The sequence below is a fragment of the Andrena cerasifolii genome, chromosome 11 (assembly GCF_050908995.1).
Source record: "Andrena cerasifolii isolate SP2316 chromosome 11, iyAndCera1_principal, whole genome shotgun sequence".
Taxonomy (NCBI): Eukaryota; Metazoa; Arthropoda; class Insecta; order Hymenoptera; family Andrenidae; genus Andrena; species Andrena cerasifolii.
This window is the reverse complement of record NC_135128.1, coordinates 12657154-12683048: the sequence shown is the minus strand read 5'-3', so window position 1 is coordinate 12683048 and position 25895 is coordinate 12657154. Positions and strand designations below refer to the sequence as shown.

The 25895-nt window shown below is 43.2% G+C and overlaps 1 protein-coding gene across 3 annotated transcripts; it reads left to right on the top strand.

Annotated features, from left to right (window-relative positions):
- Nucleotides 1–9503: 9503 nt before the first annotated feature.
- On the top strand, nucleotides 9504–17089 carry LOC143374504 (uncharacterized). Of its 3 annotated transcripts, none has more exons than XR_013086672.1 (4): nucleotides 9504–10060; nucleotides 12230–13019; nucleotides 13278–14607; nucleotides 14642–17089. XR_013086672.1 is itself a non-coding variant. In XM_076822662.1 (4 exons), exons 2-4 carry the CDS (start codon nucleotides 12241–12243, stop codon nucleotides 14128–14130), a joined length of 1554 nt encoding a protein of 517 aa, XP_076678777.1. In that variant the 5' UTR covers nucleotides 9504–10060; nucleotides 12230–12240; the 3' UTR covers nucleotides 14131–17089. The 3 variants fall into 3 exon arrangements, 2 of the variants coding, with proteins under 2 accessions (XP_076678777.1, XP_076678776.1); XM_076822662.1 differs by having other exon boundaries at nucleotides 12230–12541; nucleotides 12620–13019; nucleotides 13278–17089; XM_076822661.1 differs by having other exon boundaries at nucleotides 13278–17089.
- Nucleotides 17090–25895: the final 8806 nt, after the last annotated feature.

The following is a 25895-nucleotide window of genomic DNA, read 5'->3' as shown; positions in this document are numbered from 1 at the left end:
ATCCGAGGTTGAACCGGTGGTATCCGTTTGATAGCAGATAGCAGGCCGAACGACGCTGGTATGTTCTCATTACGCGTCGTGTAGGTATGCGGCGGCCAGTTCGTGTTCTCCATGCTTCGAGATCCGTGCACGCCGCGAGACCACGTTTCTTCTTCTTTTACCTCTTTCGCCCTCTCCTCGTTCTTTTGCCCCGTGATCTCCGTTCGTCTTCTTCTTCTTCCTGACCGCCTCGTCCGTCCCCTCGCGAGCCACCACTGGAACAGGATTCAAGCCCCGTTCACACCGACCACGTGCGCGTTGTTGTTCGACCTGCGCGCCAAACATCCCGACTCCGCGGCTTCCTTTTTCCATCGCCGTTCGCCAATTATTCGTAGGCTAGCCTGTTCCTCTTGTATCCTTTGCGGCCGTTGCGAGGATGTACGTGTTCCCGTTGCTGATGTATCTTCCTCGCTTCTGCTGAATATTCATTCCACTCCCTTTTCCCCCTACCTTCCTTTTCTTCTCTTTTTCAACAGGATGTTTCTTCGTTTTTTAGCGGTGCAGCTTTGGCAGCGAAGGAAGGGGAAATGAAGTTTGTGATTTAGGTAGATTTTCGGGGAATATTGGTGACTGGGAGGTCTGTGTTACATTGCTGAGGGCTTTGCGCCTTGGGGTTAATTTGTTTCTTCTTCGTTTTACTTGTGTTCCTTTAGGAGTAAATGGAGGGGAAGGGGGTCTGTGGTTTACTGGAATTTTAGGAAGTAGATGTTTTTTAGATGTAGGTATTTATTTTGAAACTAGTAAATGGACAAAGAATGTTTTAGTAAAATTTGGGGAAACATTTTGGTAACTTGATGGTCTGCTTCTGATTCTCGAGGGTTCCGCTTCTTATTCCCAATTGGTTTCTTCTTATTCCTCCTCTTGGAATTCTTTCGAGCGATGCACGTATTTATCTTGAAGTTTCGTGAGAAGACTTGCACTTCTTTTTATACTATACTCCCTTACTTCTGGTTTTGCGAGGTTTCTGTTTCGTCTTCTGGTTCTGCGCTGCACTCTTTTTCCTTTTCTTCAAGCTCTTAATCTTGTTCAGTTTTTATTTAACGAAGTTTTGTACACCTCTAAAATCTCATTTTATGGTTTCGTGACATTTTCTCCTCGTGTTCCCTTCAGCATACTTTATTACACTCTTCGTTTCCCTTTTCTTACCTTTAATTACTTTCAAAGAATTCTGGAGCTCGCATCTTCTTTGTAACTTATATATTTTATTCATCACTGCTCCTTTTTTCTCTCGTCGAATTTTCTTTAATACAATATTGCGGTTCACAAAACGTACTTATCGTCATTATACTCCTTCAAGAATAATCCCCTTCCCACTTTCGTCACGTTTTGTTATCTTCCATCTTTCTCTTACATTTTGTTATAATCCTTTTTCTTCCGTCTTGAAAATTACAATCTATAATTGGAAATAACAGTTGGCCCTGTATACTTTAATCAAGCCGCAAAGAATCTGTGCTTGGCTTCTTTATAATACTCCCCCTTAATTTCCACTTGGGCGATCATATGCATAACCTTTTCCTTTTCCCTCTCTTCGAAATTCATTCGAACGACAACATAAATACGCTGGAACCAATCATTACTTTACTACTTAAATTTTATGATATTACTTCCTTAATTACGTACCATGTACTCTTTTTTCTGTTGTACGTTTATAACCTCCATTTTCACCCCCCTCTTCTTCTTCTTCTTCTTCTTCTTCTTCCTCTTCTTCTTCTTCTTAAATTGTTTCGGCACGGAAATAGGGCGACCGTACCTAATATCGCCTAGCAAAAGTTAAATCGCTGTCAATTGAATAATAATTGATATTTTTGCATGAAATTTGTTTCAAAGTAAAGAGAAATTATTCATCTTTCGTGTAGCATAAGTTAGAATCGTTGAAACTTACAAATTTTTAGTTAGGAATTAAAAAACATAAGGCATGCAAAAACCGGCCCTGAAAAAAAGTGTACCTAATATCGCCTACTCAATAAATATTGATTAATTCATGTATATATGGGTTTTTAAAGTCATTTTCGTATGTGCTTTTATTTTTTTTTTTTGCTCTATAAATGTTTTTTTATGCATCTTTGATTTTATTTTTATAACAAAAACATAGAAATGGGATTTTTAAAATATTTTATTTTCTACGTTCGGGTGTACATATTCGACAATTAAAGTTTATTTCGTGACCCCACCTGTAACAAACATTACATCGAAACCATTGTTTTCCGGTGGGCGGTATTGAGAACACGCATACTGCTAAAAGAAAAACGCTATTTTCATTACGTAAAATATTTGATTCGATTTCATATCTTGAGTACATCATTAATTAGGTATTTCTAGTAGATATTCTTGCATTCACAGAATTATTAAACTTACCTTCTTCGAATGTGATGTAAAATTATTGTGGCGGACCAATATATTTTTTACACTGTTAAGATTCACTAAAATATTTCCCTTTCTGTAATTGTTGATCACATGACGCTGTAATTACAGTATGTCTTCCTACATATGGTTAGGTACTAATTCAGTGCATAACCGATAAATTTTATAACGATGGACGATATTAGGAACATGAGCGATATTTTAGGTACAGTCACCCTAATGATGCATAAAAGGCGCATAGATTTTGCGAGGGCCTCTTCCTCCCCCCTCTCTCTCTCTCTCTCTTGTGCTACAAACGCTCCAACTTTTTCCTTCTGCTTTTCTTGAAGTTCTGTAGGGCATGAATAAAGGGCCGTCCATAGTGGTGCGATTAAGCATGAATGAAGCATCGATGGAACAACGTATTATAATCGAGAAGGCAGGCAATTATTTTCTACGTATATCGATTCCTCAGTGTATAGGTATTACTTTGTTGTTTTCCTACCAGTGAAGGCGCGAAGAATGTTATTTGCATAATTTGTGATTAACGATGGTACATTATTTATTCGTGACGAGCATAAAGTAGCAAAGCTTCTATGTACATATTTTTATGCAAAGGAAAAATATGGCAGAAATATATTTGCGGCTTCTTAGATTGTTTTAACTCCTAACGTTTCGCAGAAAAGCTACAAAATTTGTTCAAGGATAGCGCCTGCTAAAGTGTTAACCGCTAGGAGTCATAAAACCAGATAGTTCAGTTTAGTTCCCCTAATAAAGTTTTAAGCGGTAGCTTTGTTTGAAACATTTATAAGAGGCTACCAGCAGCACACTGGCGTAGATTACTTTTGCTTTTATAGGTACCATTTCGTTTCGCAATTCACTTTAGGTTAGCTGAAATCCCACCACCGAAATGGTAACAGTAGAGCAAGTGCCATAAAATGTCTTAACATGCAATATAATATGCTAGGAAAGATTAAATGGATTCCGGATGTTGAGAAATTATTTCGATGATTCTGTGTAAATGTGACATTAATTTACGTAACTATTCATTCTCGTTTAATCCTCCATGATTTGTTTAAATACCCAATGTTTAAAAGGTCTGCATATTCCGGAGAATTTATGCAGAATCACTGCACTTAAACACCTTCGTAGATACTCAAAGATATTCTCGTTCTTTCAATACCGAAGTAGGACATTTTAAAAAGTAGAAAGCTTTTATTGTAATGGCATCATTGTCAAAGTACTCAAGTGTTAAATGCTGAAACGATCAACTACTCAAGTATATCTGCTTCAAGAATCAACTACTCGAGCGTTTCACTGTCCTGTGTTCATCAGCCCTGAAACACTTGAGTGGCTGATCCTTTGAGTGTTCAAGCGTCCAAATATCCAAGCATTCACTCGAACAATTCTAGACACCCATCTTCCTCGTTCCTTCCTCCAGCAACTAAACTCGTTATCACGAGGCTAATCGACCATATGCTGTGAACGCCGCTTAAATCAAAGATTCCATCAAGTTCGCCCGCGTAGCCACAGGTTTGACACGGCGAAACTTTAAACGTCGCACGCTAGGACGTGTCTTTTGCCAAACCCTCGAGGCTGCCATTTACAACTATCGCTGGACACATCCCGAAGAGGAATTCCCTGTAACTGGTCTAAATTCGGTGGAATCTTTGCTGAAAGTCAGACAGATCTCCCCTGTCCCTTTCTCTGCTCGCTTTTTGCCTGATTCTTTCCTCTTGCTCCTTCGGCGCTCTCTCGTTCCGTGTTCCCTCAGCTTCCAGCACGGTGGTGATCTTGATAACGCTGGCCTGGCGGTGGTAGTGAGATGGCGTCGGTGGTAGTGGCAGAATGGATTGGGGAGGGAAGAGGAGAGGGAACTAGTTCAGTGAACAAAACGACGCGAGAGACAGTTGCACGCTGTAGCAACGCCTCGCCGCTGTCGCTTCGCCTAAAAGCTTGTCCTCTCTGACCCTCTGAAAAGTACAGACGTTCCAATTCACACGACGGGCTTTCTTTTTGTTTTATTGTTATGTAACTTAGTGGTCGATTCGCTTCGTGATAAGTAAAGGCTACAAAGGATAAATTTAGGTGGCCAGGCTTTTGCTAGCCCTGGCAGTGAGTCACCGATGGATCTGGTTATTGGGTTGCTGTCTCGTGGCTAGTTCCAAAATACATTTTTATCGCAATGTCGATTCTTCGTATCTGAATCGGACAGGGCATATAAAAAATTGGTGTTTCTTTCGAACAAAATGTTTTGCGTTTACGTGTTATAAAAAACTCTACATATATATTGCAGCTGTGGGAGCACATCTAAAGGCTCAAAATACTTGGATAATAAATATAGAGATGGGCAAAAATTTCATTCAAATAGAAATTTCGAATAACGAATAAAAGTTAAAAAAAAGATTGTCAAATGAAAAAATTACCTTTATTCGTCAAATAATCTAAGATTAAAGTAACTTTTATTTGATCCGTTATTAAAATAATTTTTTGTTTAGTTAATGTCCAACTCTGGTACTTAAAAAATTAAAAAAAAACTTAATTATTCTTGTCAGTTAAATGCCAAAGAGAAATGTTTTTATTTCTCAGTCAAGAATGAAGTTATAACTTAATTCACTATGAAAGTAAACAGATGGAGCCTTTAAGATTTAAAAACTGTTATTAACTGAAAATCAAAATTTGCACTTACACCACTATGATTCTCAGCCCTTCGTATATATTGCTTAGGAATTACTCGTGTGCACTTAAGAGTCAATCCAAAATCCAAACATCACAGTTTAGGACTCACATCTCCAGTAACTTAAAAACCAGTTTATAGTACAAATTAATCCTTCGGATCATGATATTTTTTAATGAGAACATGTTTCTTCATTTAGGCAAAATTAAGCAGAAGATTCGAAAAACGAACGAGTAGCTTGATGGTACCTGATCATTTGAATGACGAACATTTTTTAAATTATAGTGCACGACAGGAATACACGAAGAAGCTGCTTCCCTTCCATCATTAGCCCTTATTTTTATTCGTAAGTCCCCCCAGACACAAAGTCACGTGGTATTTTGCATCAGAGTGCTCCACGTCACGCAGGTATTTAAATGTAAGGTACCTGTCATTGAAGACCAGTCCTTTTTCTCACGTTTAAGCAGCCGTGTTGACCTTCTTCCAGGTGTCTGGCCCTTTTAAAAAAGGCGATTCGTCAACGTTTTGTCTCTCTGTGCCTCTTTGTATTCCGTGAATTCACAAGTCGCGAAAGGAATCGGTTGGATTGTTGTCAACGGTATTAGAATCTCGTGTGGGAAAATCTGAACACGTATAGATATTCTCAGACACTTTGTAAATATAGTGGTCGTAGGAACAATAATTGAGGGATTGGAGACTTTAGTTATTCAGGAGAAGGACATTAAATTTAAAACAACATCTATCTTTGAGTACTGAAGTTCACTTGGTTAACAACCACGATCGATCTTCTCTTCCATGTTCCGCGATTTTTAGTTAGAATTTCGTTGTAGAGGAGTGATAAGGAAAGAATATATGTAAAAAGGTTCGTTTGAGGCGTTCGAGAAGCCAGGGGAGCGGTGGAAAGAACGACTAATTCCTCCGCGGCTGATTCGTCTGCATTGGCAGGTACCTGCAGCGTTTACACGGTGCTGCGGCCGACTGCGTGTCGCCGACTCGTGAATACAAATGCACCTGCAGGTAGACGTTGACCTACGGATGCACTTATGCAGGAAGGACGAAAAGATAGCTGATGACTCGTATTTGGGTACACCCACGATGATCGGCGATCGTCTTTTTAAGAGGTTACATATGCCTTTGGGGATTTAAAAAGAAAGGATCCTTGATCTTTGCACAGTCTTTAAGAATGAACAATAGATTTGAAATCAGTGTTATTAAAAATGCTGCGAAATTTTAAGTGAACCAATAATGTATGGACTAGGAAAGATGGAAACGGAACATATCGTGGGCGTACAAGGAAAATTCTTTCCCCTAAGTTTTGACAAAAATAATGAATTTTAGCGATATGATTGCTGGGACCCCGAAGGATTTCTATTGTATTTGTAATGCAGGTTACAATAAGTTGGTTGGTACAAAGCCCTTTCACACGAATTGAGCACTAACATAGTATTTAGAAGTTAGAAGTTAATATTAATATATAATATAGAAGAAGAACACTCTTGGAGCAAAGTGGATAGACCTCTCTCGCCCGGGTGTAGTGAAAGTTCGCAATAAAAAGAGATTTAGTTGACATCGATGCTCACGCTCGGGGAAAATAAAGGACACCACTGAGGCGTGCTATGATTCTACGTTCGCGATGTACAAGAGTAGCCTTCGATATTTGTACAGGGGCAAAAGTCAGCGGCGTACGCTTTCTCGTAACGCGGAACAGAAATTCACGGGACATTAAAATAGTTGATGGACAGTGATAGAACATCAATAAGGGATCTGTTAAGAGAAAACGGTTCTGCGAGCGAGCTGAAGTCATCCGATTGGACCGATACAAGATATTCGTCTTAATATTCATGCCAGGAGGTCGACATGAACGATCCATCGATCGACTACTCCCCGCGAACTAGTTTCGAGGGCACTTTTCAAGTTGAATAGAAAGCAATGTGAAAAGGGAGGCCCTGATGATAGCTGGAACATAAAACCAGTGAATTCGTTTGTCACATGGATAACGCTGGTATCGTTTCAATGGAAATTCCGCTCGAATAAGGGGGAATGAATGGGGGGTGCGTTTTTGGGGTTGATTGTTTTCTTTCACAAACAAGATCCATCGATTCCAACGCTAAATACAAAAAGATCCAATGAACGAAACAATTGAGGACTTGGTAAAGATTCAGCTGCACCCTCTTGTTCCTAAGTCCTTCCTAAAACTTCGAGTACATTAGAGAAAAACTGTTTAGAAAATTACTGCTTCGACTTAACATTAAAAAGAGAACACTAATTGAAAAGTATATATTTTCACAGCACAAGTAATAGGTAGTTATTGAGTCGATAAGCTTTTATCCCTATTTTTCGCGAATTTTTCAAAATCTGGAGCTGCCCAAAACAAAAGTATTGCACAAAACAGTAACGGGTGCGGGTTGAAAAGTTGCACCAAGTCGCTCGTTAGTTATCGGATTTTTTACGCATATTGCCTAAATATAACTTAAAAACTGTAAAAAAATGGAGTCGCACTCATCTTGCTGCAAGCTCCTCAATTGCCTAGCGTCTATCAAAGTTCTGACATTTCTACAGAAAAACAGGGGTATGTCCACGCGTAATCTAATATTTTCCTTTAATACCCAACAAACTCTCCTTTAATTTCATTCAATCACGTTTGCTGTCCACGGAGGATGTTTCGCTAGGAGCGGAGCTCCCAGGGACCAGCTACTTCAACCGAAACGGTGCAACTCGCTGGAGAGACGAATCACGTATCCTACAACGTCACTGTAACGAGACGAAGGGAAGCCAGAAAGCGAGGTAGGAAGACGTACATACGAGGCCATCGAGCGCCTACAAACTTCCCCCTTAGAGGGGTGGCGGGCGAAGCGGACTATTCCTGTTCGAAAAGCCGATCGCCGCGAGGGAGCGTATCGTCATCGGCGCGAACTGAATCCCCGAGGGATCAGACAGACGGGAACAATTACGGCCGCTGTTCTAGGCAAGTGGAGCGAAATCCACGATCCATGAACTAGAACCAGCCTCGTTCCTCCGAGACACGCGATTCAATCGATTCCGCCAGTGTAAAACCGGCTGGGCGTCGGCGGCTGCCGCCAGCAGAAAGGAGACGGAAGGACAGAGAAAGGGGAGTGGGGAGGAGGGGGAAAAAAAGGAAAGAAAGAAAAGCGAGGTGGACGGGAAGAGGGAGAGGGATGGAGTGGACAGGGATGAAAAGGAGAGAGTCTACGAGGGAGGGGGAGGAGAGAGAGATCGAGACTCGATCTCTCTGAGTGCCTCTGGCCGCTGGCCTCTCCCCTTCCCGCCCACCAACAACCGATCTCCTTCTTCAGTGCCGGCGCCGCGCGAGTCCCCTGCAGGTGGACACTTATACAACCTGCCCCACGATTTTTCACCTTCCGTCTAACTCGCAGGGGCACTGAGTTTCATTTGTGACGCGATCCACGATCGTCTAGATCTCTCGTCAGATCTTCGAGTGACGATGCGCGCGGCGGTGTCTGGTGCTTTTGGAGCTTTGGTCTCCAGGGGGATGAAACGGTGGCAAAACAGGAAAGAGGATCTTTGATCGTCTTCCGAGGGAACCGAAGGAGACAGTAAGTGTTTCTTCGGGAGGTCCTGCTTGGAAAATTGGAGTGAAGCTCGACGGGATAGAGGATTCGATGGTGATCGGTGTTTATCGATCAGGGGGGCACAGAACCTTAGTATTACGCACCTGTTCCTCATACCACGTCCCTACCTAAACCTCCTGCGTTCAACCTGCGCGGCATCGCATCGTAGGTACTGGTAGATAGGATACCCGCGGATCTCCCTCCCTCGTTCCTGGTCCCCTTTACTCTACGTCTCTGTTAGCGATGGGCTCGAGCGCGGCTTGAACTCGCAAATTGGAGAGTTTTGTTGCGTGTCTAGATGCGGGGGATGAGTTTATCGTGGTACGGTGATGCGAGAAAATTGTGTTCCCTGCATTTGCTTTGGCATATTCCAAGTAGCTGAATATATATAGTAAGGGAGTAATAAAGTGCATAAAACACTTTTTCCTCGCTTTTCTTTAAGATTAAATTCCAAGAAGCTTCTTAAATAAGACACCTTCCTATCTCGCCATGTAAATATTAGGTTTGAGTGACTAACACTGCTGCTTGAGGTTACTTGACCAATTGTTATCTTTGATATCCCCAGTACTTATCTAATTATATATACCGCCAATTTCCCGCATTCCCTCTAAGGCTGAAATACCTGCTCGCGTTTAAAAGTTCAAATTCATGAGATCAAGCGACCCGCCAATATCGTCGCAAGTAATCCACCGAAACTTGTTCCACCAGACGTATCGCCTGCGAGGGTCTCAGTCCTATCGCTAGACCCTGCTCCAGGTTCTCCTGCGTCTCGGTTGGACTCCCCATTGGCCGGTTCCATCTGACTCTGTCGCACTGTCGGGCCAGGAACGAGGCAGTCGGCGCACAGCATCCAGCAGCAGCGCTACTAGCGGCAGCCGAACGGAAAGACTCCCAGGCAAGTCGTGGCCGGTTACCTGTGTGCCAGCGTGCGTGTGGACCATGCGTGTGCCACGGTTGCGTGGGTGTGCGCGGAGGTAGCCTACCTGGCGGCGTCCACCACGCAGTAAACCGCGCGCTCCTTCGTATCCACGATCCAGAAAGAAGGGACGGTTCTGTTTCCACGGTTTCCGTCTCCGTTTCCCAGCCAGTAATCGCGGGGCACGGTCGTACCCGCGTTCTTGCGGCTTCCCAGCCCCCCCTCGAAATAATCCTGTGCCCGGGCCATCGGACCTCTGTGCGGTTCACGAGTGTCGTTCACGAGTGTGGATCCGTGTATGTGTGCTTACGTGGGTGCTCGCGGATGGTTATCTGATAAAGCAACGGCGTGGCGAGCTCGATGTAGCCGGTGCTGGAGCCGCGACGAATGCCAGCGATCAGTGGACAGGACCAGATATCTCGGGCGGAGATGCGACGGTGGACCAGAGGAGGAGAGTAAACGCGCGATCGGGAAGTGTACACGGCCGACGTTCCCCTGGTGAGCATTAGACGACGGGAAGCATCCGCGACTGGGTTCCCCAGGGAACGGCGAGTGCTGGAGGCCGAGGGAGCTCCGAGCTCGTTGCATTCCTCTGGGCATTCGCGATTCCAACATGGCCGCTGGGACTAGCCGTGACCGCTGGGTCCGCGGAAGCCATGTTGGCAGGTGTGCGCGGCTCGAGATAACCAGTTCACGTTCGTGGAACGCACGCGGCTGCCAAACGGGAGCGGGTTCCACGTATTATTGGAGAATCGTCTCGGATGCGATTATGAGATAGGCTTTTCTGATTTGTTGCTTCATCGTTATCTCAGCCCTTCTCCTCAGACTGTCTAGATTTTTACTTGACAGAGGCTACGCTGGATGTATCGCTTATAATTGCTGAGAGCGATGGTGTTAGACTGGGAATGATTCATTTTTAGGGTTACGGAGGGTTGTTGGTAGTCGTTAATGGTGGATGGGGATTGTAGCTGCTTGGTCCTGATGTGGTATTTAATGTGTCTCGTATTTAATGGATTTTTTGGTGCATCGTTTGTTACTACATGCTTGTTGTAAAAGGTGCTTTTGATTTAGGAAATTGAAATGGTAATAGGAACGGACAGGAATGGTATTGTTTGCTACGTGAAAACAGTGCTTGTCTATGTTTAGTGGGAGACACGGGTAAGAAGCAAGATGGCGGATATGTTTAACGTGGTTTATACTTAACCTTGTCACGCGAATCTTTGTATTGTATGTAGATAATAATTGGAAACGGTAATGACCGCGCATGTTATCATCGATTTGATAACGGATTGATTAATCTTCTTTTACTCTCAATGGAATTGAACGAAGAGCGATCTATATAAACGCGTTAGGGAGAGAAGCGTTGCAAACGCTGCCGAAGTCCTTGAATCACGTTTCCAAGACATTTCGTAATCAAAGTACACGTTACCATTTTGCAACAGCGTGAAAGTCATTTAAAAACTAATAAGCTAGCTGCCTGAGAACATTCAGGCTACTCGTTGGATTTTGTCGTCAGATGTTCCGATTGATTTTTGGGGAAACTTAAATTTTATGTGATTACCAAAATGGAGAAAGATGCTAAGATATTATTTATAGGTGTACCGAAACTGAAGAATTCATCGGTCAACTTTTTATTTCATGGCGAAGACAGCAGATTCTAATGAAAATGTTCAACCTAATTGGAACTTTAAAGTTACGCAAATTTTCTGTGTTTAGGAGGCGAAGAAAAAAATTGATCAATTTAATTTCTCTTCTTATCCTTGGAATTACTTAACATTGTAGACGTAATAAAAAATATGCAGTATTAAAAAGAATTGCGAAAATAAAACAGATCTTTTGAATCCTAAAACCTATACTTAGTCTGGCATTATTAATAATTCATGATATGTTGACTACTTTTTATTATGAAGCTATGGAAAAAGGACGAATGAAAGAAAGTATCACCATTAACGAACACAGCACAGTGCAACAAGAAACTAATTGACTTTTAAATTTGTTATTAACTTTAGTCAATGGCATTCTGTCGATCTTAGTACATATATACGTCCACATCCATTTTATATTAACTTACAGAATTCTAAAAATATTTAAGTAGCTGAATTAATAATACTCTAATATACCTTTATCAACGTCCTAAACCCCACAATGTTTATTAGGACAATTTTCATAAAGCTCTTGAACAAATATCAACGACTCTCAGCAACCACTCCTAACTCCGCAGCATATACCTACATTTTCAAAACTGCATTACAGACACGTTTAAATACACCATTTACGCTATTTCGATTCATTTTCCATCGTAATACAAGTGTTCATCTTATCTCCCAACGTAATAAAACCATTATAATTACTATCATTTCCAGTTCAAACATGACATAATCAGAGATAACGGAAGGCCAAAAGTCATTCTGAAAAATTGATTTCTAAACCGCCCGAAGGAAACAAAACACACGGCTAACAGCTACTAGTATCCTCGTTTCCTTATTGCTTCGTTGTTCAGCGTTGTTTTACGTTTCGCACGCGTGTCTGAAACAGTAAATTATCGAGTCATCGAGTTCATTCACGTGGTCCCATTGCATTCGTATTTCAGCGAACGTGTCATAACTATTGCCGCCGCTCCGCGTTCCGAGGTATCCCACCATCATCAGGGTTGCTTTTCAATTGCAGGTGTCATCGGTATGCCGACGGACATCGTGGCGTCGTCGGCCTCGGCCTCGGCCACTGTCTCGGAGGAGACGAGCAGAGGTCGAGACCTGGGCCTTGGGCCCTCGCCAAGGTCGGCCGCCTCTTCAGCGGGCCCCTCGTCTTCAGGAGCAACGGGGCAGCCGTCATCCAGAGGCTTCGACCCGTCTAGCGCCCTAGCCGCTTATCACCACCATCGGCATGGCCTGGTGGCGGGTCTGGGTCATCCACATCACCGCGAGTCGTCTGCGTTCGTGCCCGTGGTGCCTTCGAGGTTGCATCTGACGCCCTACCCAGGTGAAATACACCCCCATTTAACTGGGCCGCCACCGCCGTCGTCAACTACGTCTAGCTCAGAGCACGAAGTGGGTCCAGAGCCTTCTGTCGCCAGGAAAACTTCGTCCAGCTACGAGATCATGGCTATGATGGCTGACAAGAGGAAGGAACTGGCAGCGAGAGCGCTTCTACTGCCCCCGCCGCCACTCCTAGAGCCACCCCCTGGCTATCCCGTCTTCACTGGGCCCTTTCCTGCTGGTTCGGCCCTCTACCCACCTGGCGGGCCCCTGGCGCACCAGCACTTGGACAGGAGGCTGTTGAGGGCGCCGGGCAGAGCGTCCAGGCCGAAGAAGCAGTTCATCTGCAAGTTCTGCAATCGGCAATTCACGAAGTCCTACAATTTGTTGATCCACGAGAGAACTCACACAGACGAGAGGCCCTACTCCTGCGACATATGTGGCAAGGCTTTCAGAAGGCAGGATCACCTTCGGGATCACAGGTAATTTTTATTGGTTTGTGCGAACGTTATAGCCAGCTGTCGAATTGGACCTCTGAAACGGAGCTGTCTTTAACAGCGCGCTGTGAAGTCGTTTTTAACGTATTTTTAAAAATAAATGTTTCCGGGAAGGCCAATCAATCCTTCCTCATTAAAATGAAAGAAGAATCAGCAATGTGCGGTGTATAGTTCCAGAGATTTCCAGAGATTTCTGTGTAGGATCCGTATCAACACTTTCAGCGTTCCTGTTCCCTGTTCCAGGTACATCCACAGCAAAGAGAAGCCCTTTAAATGCGGCGAGTGCGGCAAGGGTTTCTGCCAGAGCCGCACCCTGGCGGTGCACAAGATCCTGCACATGGAGGAGTCCCCTCACAAGTGTCCCGTCTGCGCGCGAAGCTTCAACCAGCGCAGCAATCTGAAGACTCACCTTCTCACCCACACAGACCACAAGCCGTACGAGTGCACCTCCTGCGGCAAGGTGTTCCGCAGGAATTGCGACCTGAGGAGGCACGCGCTCACCCACGCGGTGGGCGACGTGCCCCCCGAGGCCCTCGAGGAGGCCCTCAGGGACGACGACAGCCCCGAGGAGGACTGTCCAGAACCTGGATCGTCTTCGTCGACCTCGTCCTCCACGAACTCCTCCCTCGCAACTTCTTCGACGAACTCGTCCTACACACCACAGGGGTCCTCGGGCCCACCGCAACAACCCACGGCCCCGGCCTCCACGTCCTCCCTTCCTCAGAGGCCTCAGCTGCAGATCAGAAGAGACCTACTGCCCTCGTCCAAGCCGTCCACGGTGACCAGCGGTGGGAGCAGTGGCCACTCTGTCACTCAGAACCCATCGGGCCCACTGCCACCCCCGCCGCCGTTGATCCTGACCTCGTACAGACGTCGAATAGGGTCCCCAGGGCCCTCGAGGGTGCTCCTGGAGCTGCAGGAGCGCGAGAGGGAACGCGAACGGGAGATCGAGCAGAACAGGGAGAGGGAACGCGACAGAGAACGAGAGGAGGAGGTGTCACGTCCACCTAGGGCTCCTACACCCCAGCCGCCACCTCCTCCTAGACCAGCACCCGCGAGACAAGGATTCACTATAGCGGATATAATGCGCCGGTAGAAGGGGCAGCAGGAAGAACATCGATGGTGAATACCAAATGATCGTGAAACTGGGACCGTTGGTGGGATTGATTTTTCATACGAGTATTTTTTCCGTTAAGGAGGAGACCAGCGAAGGTTTATAGAGGAATTTTTTATGTAATATGTAATTCTAGGAGGGAGATTACAATTGGTTTAAGTCCACGTGTTGTTGATTTCGAGGATTCGGATGTTAGGATGTTTTGTGTGATGTTTAATGTTTTTGGAATTCATTCGGCTTGTCGCTGGTGATTTGTTGCAATGAACGAATAGTAATTTTTTGCGAGTGGTATGGAATTTTGAGTAGCCTCGAACACATGGAGTTACTCAGGTCATTGGGTATTGTGGACTTGCGCCATTTTGATTCTTAACCGCCTTTTGTTGGGATGTTAATGATAGGAAATGCCAAGAGATGAGAAATGTTACACTACGGTGGGAATATTGTCACGAGATTTGAGTAGTACGATTTTTTACTCATTATTGGCAAACGAGAGAATCATAATTTTGGGCCCTAAGTATCGAAACATATTGAAAACAGAATAGAATTTGTTAAGAAATTCTAACAAATATAACAATTACGTATCGATGTATGTATTTCACGTTGAAAGTTTAATGTTTATACAGTCTTGAGTCTTTAATTGTATAGTGGGACATCAGTTTGTTTTAATTGAGACCTCTTATTCGAATAGATTTTACCTAGGGGCACAATTTTGTCAAAATATAAATTTAATTAAAAATTAACTGTATTCATCTTCGCTCTATCGTTACTGCAAACTGTTTATAATGCTATGTTGATAAATAGAGAATTTATAATTTGTGTACATATCAGCGTATAACAAAGAGTATATGGGTGTAAGAAATTGTCTAATTTTTTACAAGAAATTCTAGTTATACTAGATTTTATGTCAAGGAGAGAATATTCAAATAAAATTTTATTTCCAGTGACTCGATACGTGATGGATAAATCGTGGCAATATTTTCTGCCGTTGCGTGATACATTTAACTCGCCTTGGCAGTTAGGGCAAATTTTTTTCTGTAATTACGCGTGGCTGTATTTCTACTATAAACAAAAACGATGTGTGGAGAAAAATAACAAAAAAACATAACTTGGAAAAGTACAACGTGAACAGGTCGAGCGGTCAATTTCGTTAAAGATTTATTATATTACTCCGTTAAGATCATATTGTTGTATATAGAAAGATACGTTGAAATTTTGGTTAACACTGGAATACTCAATCTTAGCTTACACGTTGCGTGTAAATAAACTTCATGATTTCTGAACGTGACCATTTTTGGTCCACATCCTGCCAATTTCATTTGTTACTTCATACGAATGCATAGTTCCAAATGTCGAACTCTCTACTTCATTCGAGTATCCCAGGGTTAATGTAGAAATACGTAAGAACCAGTTGAACAACGATCTTAAGTTATATTCGAATACAAGAAAGAAACGAGACTAATTGTAAGTATACCTACTATCGTTTCATTATGTCGATTAATATCAAGATCAACATATTGGATTGCCTCATATAGTCGTAGCGTACTTCATTTAGTGAAACTAAGGAACGAACTGTACTTCGAAATACTGTATTTTAATAATAATTACGCAACACTACGAATATATGAAGCAACCTCGAAAAAATGTACGAAACTCTGTGGAACACTCACTTCAAATTACACACGAAAGCAAGAAGAGAGAAGCAACGAAGACAATATTCTTCGCGGCGTTACTTTAAAGAAAGAAAATAAAGAGAAATGTGCCTTAGTACACAGAATCGTGTGACAAAGAGAAATTCATGATGACACACGAGTTGAAACTTCTGAAGAACAGAGGATCGATTTAAAAAGAAGCGCTTCTATGTGGCGTGAAAGGAGAGTCGGGGCTACTCCTTTGTACACGGGGCACGTTGGAAGGGGTAATGGAAATTTGGTGGCCACAGGAACAACCTGAGTCGTCGTAGCCACAGGTGACAGGTGCAATAGGTTGTCGAAGCTACTTGGTTTTGGTGGTACCTGCTCCTTTCTAAAAATACATCCGACCCTAGACGAACGCCGTCCTCTTTTCTCCCGCCGTGGAGGATCATTAAGGGCCCCTTTGTGGCCCAATACGCGTCGTTCAACCGCAAGAATGGATCCCCACGGTTTTACTATCCGACTCGAGGCGCGTTACCTTTCGAACGGATATCAAGGCGACGGGGGGTCGTTTTAGTGGAATCCGTTCGTCCAACTCGCTTCTTCTTTCATCTTTCACTGGTTCGTGTTGGGCCCTTCGAGTGGAATCCTGGTATTCGAGGGGGGCCATTTTCTATAATAGGAGGAGATAGCGAGTAATATTCTGAAAATTCTCTTACTCTTGGGAGCAGCAGTGAAAAAGCAATTTGTAGGTAACATCTTCCGAGGCGGGGAGATTTTAGCAATGAATTTTAATTGATGTGATTCGCATGATCAAGAAAAGAACTTTATAATTCTTATTGAAAACGATACTTGATGTGATATTAGCGAATCGTGCACAGAACAGAGTTCGTTCATTTGTTTCCTGCTCTTTTGGGACGAAACGCGGTAGCTGATCGAGATGGAATCATTAGCTATAACGACGTTGTAATTTGTATTTCGAGATACATGTTAAAGTGGGAATGAAATTCCCTGTGTGCATGCGCGCGTAAATGAGACGGGGTGAATGAAATAGGGCGAGAGAAAAATATTTTGTACTATTTTTAAACATGCCTAATGTATAGAGATATATGGAAATGTACAATGTACCGTGTACAACGAGTGCCGTCCCCAGGACAAATTACAAAATTCGCGGCCGGCTCAAGTGTCCTGTTATTTTCTATGTTATCAATGTGCGACTTGCACGAGCATCTATATTTTTAGATTTATACGAGAGTTAAGCAAGTTTGTAAATTATATTAAGAAAAATGAAATAAAAGATATAAGAAGCATTTGGGCATGTTACTTTTTTCGCTGATATATTAACGTTAGTTTCATTGATATCTAAGGCTCATCCTTAGGGCAAACCAGAAACGACGTTAAGGTGAGAGGATATTTTGAAATATTAAATTAAAGGAATGCAGGAAAAAAGTGCTATATAAATGTGCCTTTTATTAGACCGTGTCAATTTTTATAAAATTTCTTTTATTCTATCAAAATCTGTTAGTAAAGGGTATTGTGCGACATGTTTTTAAAATTATTAGTCGTAACATTCAGACCGTGATAGATTTGAAATATTTTCGAGAATTATTTTCTTTTGATAATAAAATAAACTATGTTTACATCGATAAGCAAACGATCGGTTGCAGGTAATATAGCTACTGTAGATATATTCATTTACCCTTCGATCAGTGCTTATTACTTCTTTATTGGTCGTGGATAAAACAGTTAAAATTGGTTTGACTCGAATGTGAAGGAACATTATTTATGTTACGGATCCATTTTCTTCGTGTATAACAGATGATGCGCACAGATTTCTCCTATAGTTTGACTAATTTATGTAACTAAACCTTTACGTCCCTTTGGACACCGATTGCAATCTTCCGAGCGTGAGCAGGGGGCGCAGGTTGTCAGACAGACAAGGAAAATGCACAAGATGCGTTTCATCGATTTGGTTGAAAATTTGCATATCAGTAGTACAATTTCAAAAATTTGCGAGAAAATCAAGTTAAAATATTCGACGCACCCAAACAATATAGCGAGGTATTCAATCTCATCTCTGACGCACAGTTTTGAATGCACTTTCCTGAGAAAATTTTAAATAAACTATAAAATTATAGTCCACATATACCTACATTCAAGATTTCTCGAGCCCACTCCCCCTGCGAGTTTGCAAGCAGTCGACTTTATAACTCCAAGTGGTGACTAAAAATCGACAAACAATCTATTCCGCCGGCACGTACGTTTCTAGAGGCATGATAAGTCCTCTATCGCCCCAGGTTGTTCATCTTACTCCACGGTGTGCGCACCGTCGGCGGCGGTGAGTTCCTGTGAAAATTTCGGCGTGACTCAAAAGCTGAAGTCAAACATGGGCGTGTTTCACGAGGTGTCTCGGTAAATCCGGTAAAGCGCCGAAGGCAAATCCCTTCTTCTGTCAGCGGCGCGCGACAAGCTAAATGCACGGCAATAGTATGTATATACGCTATACAGGGTGTTTCATTAGCTCCGTCGCGGGCCGTTTTCTGGGAACCTGCCAATAGGTGTCGACGTAAATCGTTCTGCAAACGGAGTTTCTCAAAGGATTCGTTTATCGCGTGTGAATAATATTTGTGATCTATAAGAGAGGGCAGGAGGTATATCGTTAGGTGAGCACATAAATCTTTCTGCAAGCTTAATTCGACAATAGATTCCTCTGTGATGCGTGTGAATGAAAGGTTTCATCGATAGCTGTGGATACGAATCTTTCTGCAAACTTGGATCGATAAAAGTGACATTATACGTGATTAGGGGTCTTTTATAGAGGTACGTATCGACGCAATTATCGATAAGGGGCATTTTCGCAGGAAAAGGTAAGTGGAAATCGAAATTAGGCGGTTTAACAAAAGTGTTTCTTCGATCAGCAAACAGAAGACACACCTGGGCTGCTGCTTATCTCCCTTTGAAACGCTTCGAGGAAATTCGCATACTAAAATCATAGGAGGTGGTGAAAGCTAAGTTTTTATTATACAATTTCACAGCTTTAACATAATGAAATTTCCATTAAGCCCACGTTACTGCCCATAAATTTACTATATCCGTTAGTTCCCTAGATATTCAACTAAATACATTTCTCAACCCCCACTTAAAGGGCAGTTTTCACCCCTAAAACTCGACTATTAGCCGATAAAATGACACGTGTATGAAATATCGTTGAATACTCTACCAATCTGCAAAAATTCATGAAATTGCCTATTGTTGCGGGTAACAGAGCTTCCACCGTAACTATCGACGGAGTCGAAATTGGAATCCTTCCAGATGAACGGGGCGGGGGTGGAGGGATCGTAGGTGAAAGCAGAGTTCCGTGGAGCTGCTACGGTGGTCGCAATAACCTTAGTTCCCTCGTACGTTTGCGGGCGTAGCATTATAACGTGTGCACGTCGCATACTTATGTGGCCAACACAAGGTGCGGCTTTAGTCCACGATTCTTCTTGGGTTCGTCCTATGCCCATTATGCCGGCCAACTGTTCGTGGGGCCTTACCGTGGGCCCCCGATTAAGCGTCGTCCACAGCGCCCTCGCCGAATCCTCCAACGTCTGATCTAGAACTCTTTTTAGTAACGTCTACTGAATTACGTCGGGGAACTAATTTTTGGGCCCATTTATCATTATCTTGTTTCCTTAGTGTAGATGAATCTTTAGAGTGTATTGCTTTATTGCTTTTCCGCAGTATTTATGTAACAGTTTTGTCATTGTTTTGCGTGACGGGAATTTAACGTAAGTCTACCATAGATTTTATTACATAAGAATTAATGGATATAATTTTTGCAAAATTTCTCGCCAAAAACAAGTTTTAAGATAGTGAATGCTAATATTTAGAGAAGAAGGTACTAAAGTGATAACTATGTCGTAGATGACGTAGATGAAGATAATAGCTCAAGCGCGTCAACGTTTCGAAGCTGAAGCTGCAGATTTCCTGCACTGGAATGTATAAGAATAACACTCGAATCTGTATTTTCGATTTTTAATCGGATGCAGTGCATTACCTCGAGTCACTTAAAAAAAATTATTCAGTGCTCACCATTTATCCTTCGAAATATTTCAAATTTCAAACAATATGTATCCTTTCTTACAATTTACATATTTTTTTTCACACTGAACGTGAATGGAAATAAACAGTTGAGCTTGTAGGAGGAACAATGTGGTAATCATTATTATTGTGTGTTAAAATGATTTCACATTTTACTGTCAATGTCTCTCGTAAAAGTTGGAAATTTTCAGATGATAACGTAAGAAATGTCAGTTATTGCTAATACTAGTGATAATATTTAAAATTGATGATCTATTCAAGCCTGATGCTGCTGTTAGCTACTTACCATTTTAGAATCGTAATTCAGTAAAATTCATAATGACTTACATTTTGAAATTCATTTAGGAAAACTTATTCAAATATATTTGAACCCGATATTTAATGAATCTATTAAATTTCCATGTATATAGTTATATCAGATACTTGTAACACTTACAAGTTATTTTCTCAATCGTTTACGTTGAATTATGACAATATGGACTTTAATTATTTATGTACTCATTAAAAAGTAAATAAGTTCATTTCGAATATAGTTACCCCATGTACTAAACACTTTTCTCTTGTAACTAAGCAACTGCTCTACAGATAACAAATGTCCAACAAATTTCGATGAATTTTACACATTTTAATCTGCCAATTATAGATACATTTAGAAAACTCACAATCAGTTACCAAGCCAAAATTTGGTAAATCAGATTTCTCTACTATTAATCACGGAATATAATTTCACGCGTACAGAAGTTCAAGTAGGAATACGTGTTCAGAGTAGATGAAGTAGTTTTCATACAATTTTCTAGCAGAATTTCATAAAAATCAGGTATGATTCAACAGTTTTGCGTTGCGTGAATTATCAGCGAGCATTTTAAAAGTAAGTTCCTTTATCTGAGCGTTTACAAGTGCAACTGATAACCGTGTACAATAAAGTGCCACAATTGTGGAATTATTCTTTGTTAATGTCCGACAGTGAGTTAAAAATATAAAGTATAAACTGTGATAAAAGCAGAATTCTGTGAAACGTACTTTTTTACACTATTAACTCACTATTATATAATCACTCTAAGTTTCAACAGATACAAAAAGTCATACAGAATATAATATAATTAAACAACATTTACTTGATCCTACAGTCTACGCACGGTATTATATCTGCAGAGAACCATAGAACTGAATTTCCACCTTACAAAACATTAAATCAATTGAACTGTATCGATCAAACACCTTCAAACTGACATAGTTAATTAAACGTTAATAGTTGCAGGTATCGAACGTAGTAGAACCTGTTCGCGGCTCTTTACCCAGTCGCGAGTTCGCGTTACGTATAAACGGAACGGCCGTATTTCGGCCATAAAGTCGTGCCGCGTAAAAATGATTCAGCCGATTGCGAAACGGCCAATTGTGAAAGAACCATTAAGCCGCGTAGCGGAGACGTGTGCATACAAACGCGTTCCCATTGGGCGCGTCCGCGTATCTTGTGACTCGCGACTTCACGCCGGCCAAGAACGCGAGTGGTGCTTTGATGTGACCGCCATTCTCGGAGACACTTATTACCCTCGCGTCTGACAACGCTTCGAGACACATCCAGGTGCCCCACGAACTGGGTGGCCTAAAAAATCTCTCGTTCGTTGGTAATTTTCCGTTTGACAGGTATCGATTTGCACACCCTGAACTTGTACCCTATCTGTGCCCAAACGTGCACCATAAATGCTTTTAAAAACCTTTAAGTTGATTTATTTTATAGTTTCTTGTAAACTCAATGTTGTTTTCTAAGTTGGGGTGTTTGAAAGGAAAGTTTGACGATATTGGCAGGAAACGTTTAAACTTCTCAGATTTTTGAACGATTAGTGTATTATTTCTGGAGGGTTCCATGGAGGTGTGGAGTAACTTGAGAAAATGGAGTGTTGACATGCTTCATTGATTCAATAAATTCTATCCAGAAATCGACTCAAGTGTGCAAGTTAGGTATGCAAAACATTACTTCTGACGTCACTTCTCGTTACAAAGCCCCACAGTTTACCAGATACCCAAAGATGCTACCAACTTTACCCCCATTGCTTCCACGCTAACCCACTCACGCCACACCAGTCCCCCAATTCTCACTCAACCCATTTCCTCTATTTCCATAGAAATTCACACGCGACCCACCTGGATCCCAAAGAAGCGAAATATCATTAAACAATACCGACCAATATCGGTGGAGATTAATCGAGCGTGGCCTGTAATCATACGTTAAACCGAGCTGCGCAGGCTGATTATATATTATCACTAACATCTACATCCGCGGGCCCGGAGCAACATTTCCGTCGCGGCAGCCCCCTCTGGGACCCTCGCCGATGTTGAAGCAAGGATCTACCTGCTAATTCGACGTGGACCTGTCTCGATCGTTCCTCGTTATCTCTGCCCACGGGGCGGCGGCGATGGCGTTTACGGTATCGTGTGGTCCAGGGCCTAATCTATCGGACGGGGACGTAGGCCGAAAACGAGGTGGGGCAAAACCTTTTTCTCTCCGTTGCCACGGACGTGACAATATTTGTCGCGGCCGGCGCGATAGCGTGGACGCGCGCTATTTGCCCTGGTAACATTCCCCATGGGATGCCGTCTGTTTGCCGAGGCTTTGTTTCCGCCAGTTTCCGTTTCCTGCGCCAACACGGCGGCCTCTCTGTGATCTATCCGCTCACCGAATACGCGCGCTTTCCGTCCACAGACGCGAACCCCCGATCTCGCCTCGATCTTTGGACGGTCAGTGCGCCGGGATTTTGGGCATGTTGTAAGGAGAGTGGCTCCCCTGGAAGACACTTGGTTCGCTTGGTTCAGGCTGCATTATGGTTGAATTGCTGCTGTAATTTAATTACGGCTTTCTGTGCTTGTCGGGGTGAGTGGAATTTTTTGGGTTAAGTATCTGCAAAATTTCAAGCAATTCGGTAAGTCGGTGCTCGCGCGCTACTTCTGTTGGTAATCAGAGTTTTGAAATTTTATAGCTTCGAAGGAGACATGTTGTTGGAGAGAGGTTGTTTAAGAAATGAAAACTCAGTCTTTTTCAACTCAGGTTGACACATCTCGCTAACTGCGCATAAGAAAAATACCACATAGGTATCGAAAATAATTATTTTCAAACCCCTAAAAAGCATACTTTCCACTATTCCTAAATGTTAACACCACACTTTGTGATAATCACATGAAAATACCTTAAAAACATCTTCGATATAATATCTTGTCGCATGAAAAAGTATGAAATAAAAATTTAATCAAATGAGAAAATGTGTTTCACAAAACAGAAATGGAAATTGCTTTATTTGTCGGCGTGTTTGAATTCTCGCCGCCGAGCGTCGCAAATTCTTATTCCCCTTTTTCCTGGTCTGACCATCCGGCTCATACTACTTGCCATGAGAATCGGACGCAGAAATCACGCGTGAGATCGAATCTATGGTGTCAACGTCGAGCTACTTCTAACTTTACGTAACACGTGTCACACGGCCACTAACGACGCACAAGGCAAAGTTATACGTTGTCTTTCTAAACCCAGCATTGCGTAATGTCCAGGGCTCGTCACTGGGCAAGCAGTGTAGAGATTTGAACGACTGACATCAGAGTCGATCGCAGAAACCATTACACGCACTGCACAGAACATTAAATCGATATAGATTGTTTGCATCGAGACTCTACTGTCTTTGTAATAATTGTTTCTGAAAACTTATTAAGTAAAATAATTCTTTCGTAACCAAATGAGGACTTCATAAGGAGTTGACAGGGAATTCTTAATTAGGTATAAAGAGTTTCAGGTGACTCAACATATACTTAATATCCCTTAATAATTTTATATGATTCTTTGTTCCTGCTTCTGTTTGTTTTTTCAGATTTTAAAACTTCTTCTCAGTTATTATCTTTAAAATCAGTATTTGCATGGTGCCCGATAATGCGTCCTCTGCAAACGGTCTTATCGCCAACGCGTTACCTGTCAATTTTGTTGGATCTGTAAATTCTCCAACACATCTCGTTTACTTATTTCATTCTTGAGATCGAAGCGCTTTTGCATCAGCGGATTTTGAAAATTTAGATAAACCTTTCGTATTCCTTATTCAATTCCACGGTTCGATCCGATGAGGTAAGAGTGATTCAATGTGTTCTGGATAAAGAAAATATTCAAGTGTGTTTTGTAAAACGTTTAAATTGCTTATGTAAACACTTGACTCCTTGGTAAGAATTTCTTATGGGTTTATACATACTGATAATTTAAGACACTTCTTAAAAAGGAAAAAGGACACGTCTCGTTTGAAGCGTCAAGAAGCATTTCTTCTTTCCCTTATACATACTTTACATTTCTGCAACTTGCTATTATATCCTATAACAGTTAATTCAGACATAATTCAAATACAGTCTTACTCCCACTGCGAACCAGATACTTGAGTGGTCCTTTAAAATTTCATCCATCTCTTAAACAAACTTTAGTCTTCCTAAAAAACAAACTTTTCCATAATACCCCTTAAAAAGCGAACCGTCCTCAGAAAACAGAAACAGAAGCTTACTTTCGTCAATTACCAACATCCTCCCCCATCTCGCCAACGCCAAAATTGCTCTAATTAATTACTGTACACCATAAAAGACTCCTAACCCAAGAGAAGTCCAGTCCTGCAAACTGATACCTTCTGTTTCCATCCTGAACAGCAATCCCTTTTCACCTGCACCCTACATCGTCGACGGAGCACTACGCTCCAGGAACCCTGGAAACATTTCAGCCTCATCTTCCACAGGGAGACGCTGTTCAGTGGCTACATCGGATTCCGCTCCGTACGTCGGCGTCCTCTTTGTTGTCGATCGCTCACTGGTCTTCTTCGCCCGCTCTTTCTTCCCGATCCGTGGGTGCCTTTCCCGTGGAATTTTTCCACCACTCGATCATCCCGGTGGCGCGCGAAGGAGGCGATAGCCCATTGAATCGTCCAATGAAGCGATACCGCGGGAACACGCTGGGCGGCGCCCAGTGCGCTGGCGATGGCTCTTGCGGTCCAGTCGCGGGGCCCGTAGTGGGGCCCGTCGGGGCCCGACAGGACCAACGGTACAGCCGGTGGTGGGGGGATTGACATCGACTACTGTGCATTTCCCACGTGCCCTGGGAACCCCCGCGGCATCGTCTCGGCCCCCGCTCTTCGCTGTTGCGCGCTCCTTCCACCCCCGCGCCGCCTCCCACACCTTCGTCAGCGTCACTCTTTCTGGCCTCGAGAGCGCCTCGATAAAGACAAAGAGATCACCCGCTCCCGCGGATCCTCTTTCGAGAATCGACGTACCGTTGATCCGGTTTTTCGCGTGGGCGAGTCCACTGACAACCGCCGCGAACGTTTTTTGCCTGTCTCCAGGACGAAAGCGTCGGCTGGCCCATCGGAGTTAGGGATGCTGAACGGTGGTCTAGCTTAAATCGTTGAGACGCGGTTTTGTTTCAGTGTCCATTGGAAACGAGGAATTGCGCGGGTACTAAAAATTCAAAGCTGGGCCTGAACGTACGGGAGAAAGATGAGCATATGCGGTGGCTGTTCTCGAAACGGCTACCTCCTTTGTAGCCAGGCTGGGCTACCGCCCCCGCGGGGGGCAAATATGCGAAGAGGGCGAAAACGAAAGAACCGCGTCGGTATTCCACGGAGAGTGGGAAGACCCTTTCGAAAAGGGTCCCCCGCGTGGGCGACGTGGATGCTTTGATCCGACGGTTACGAGGGCGGTCCCATCGGGCCCGGTGGTAGGGATCGTGGAAAAGAGGGAGCAGGCCGGGGGGAGGGGGCGGATGGGCACTCTCCCAGGAGCTCAGGAAGCCGCGTCGTCGAAGGATTTGTGAATAACCGCGCTGCTATTCGGCGACTGGGCCAGACAAGGACGCGAGACGGGCCCAGGATAAGGAGCACATCCTCCTTTTCCTTCTTCCTCTTCTGCTCCCGTTCCACCTCCGCGGTTCTCGCCCGTGGCGCGCCTCTCTTCTGCTCCTTTTCAACCACCACCACCACCACCACCACCACCACCGTGCCGCACCGCGTCGCGCTCCGTTCAAGGAAGGAA

Excerpts from the sequence above, each read along its gene's own strand:
- LOC143374504 (XM_076822661.1), top strand. The coding sequence starts at position 12,241 with ATGCCGACGGACATCGTGGCGTCGTCGGCCTCGGCCTCGGCCACTGTC. Across the intron at positions 13,020-13,277 it reads GATCACCTTCGGGATCACAG|GTACATCCACAGCAAAGAGA; the intron begins GTAATTTTTATT and ends TCCCTGTTCCAG.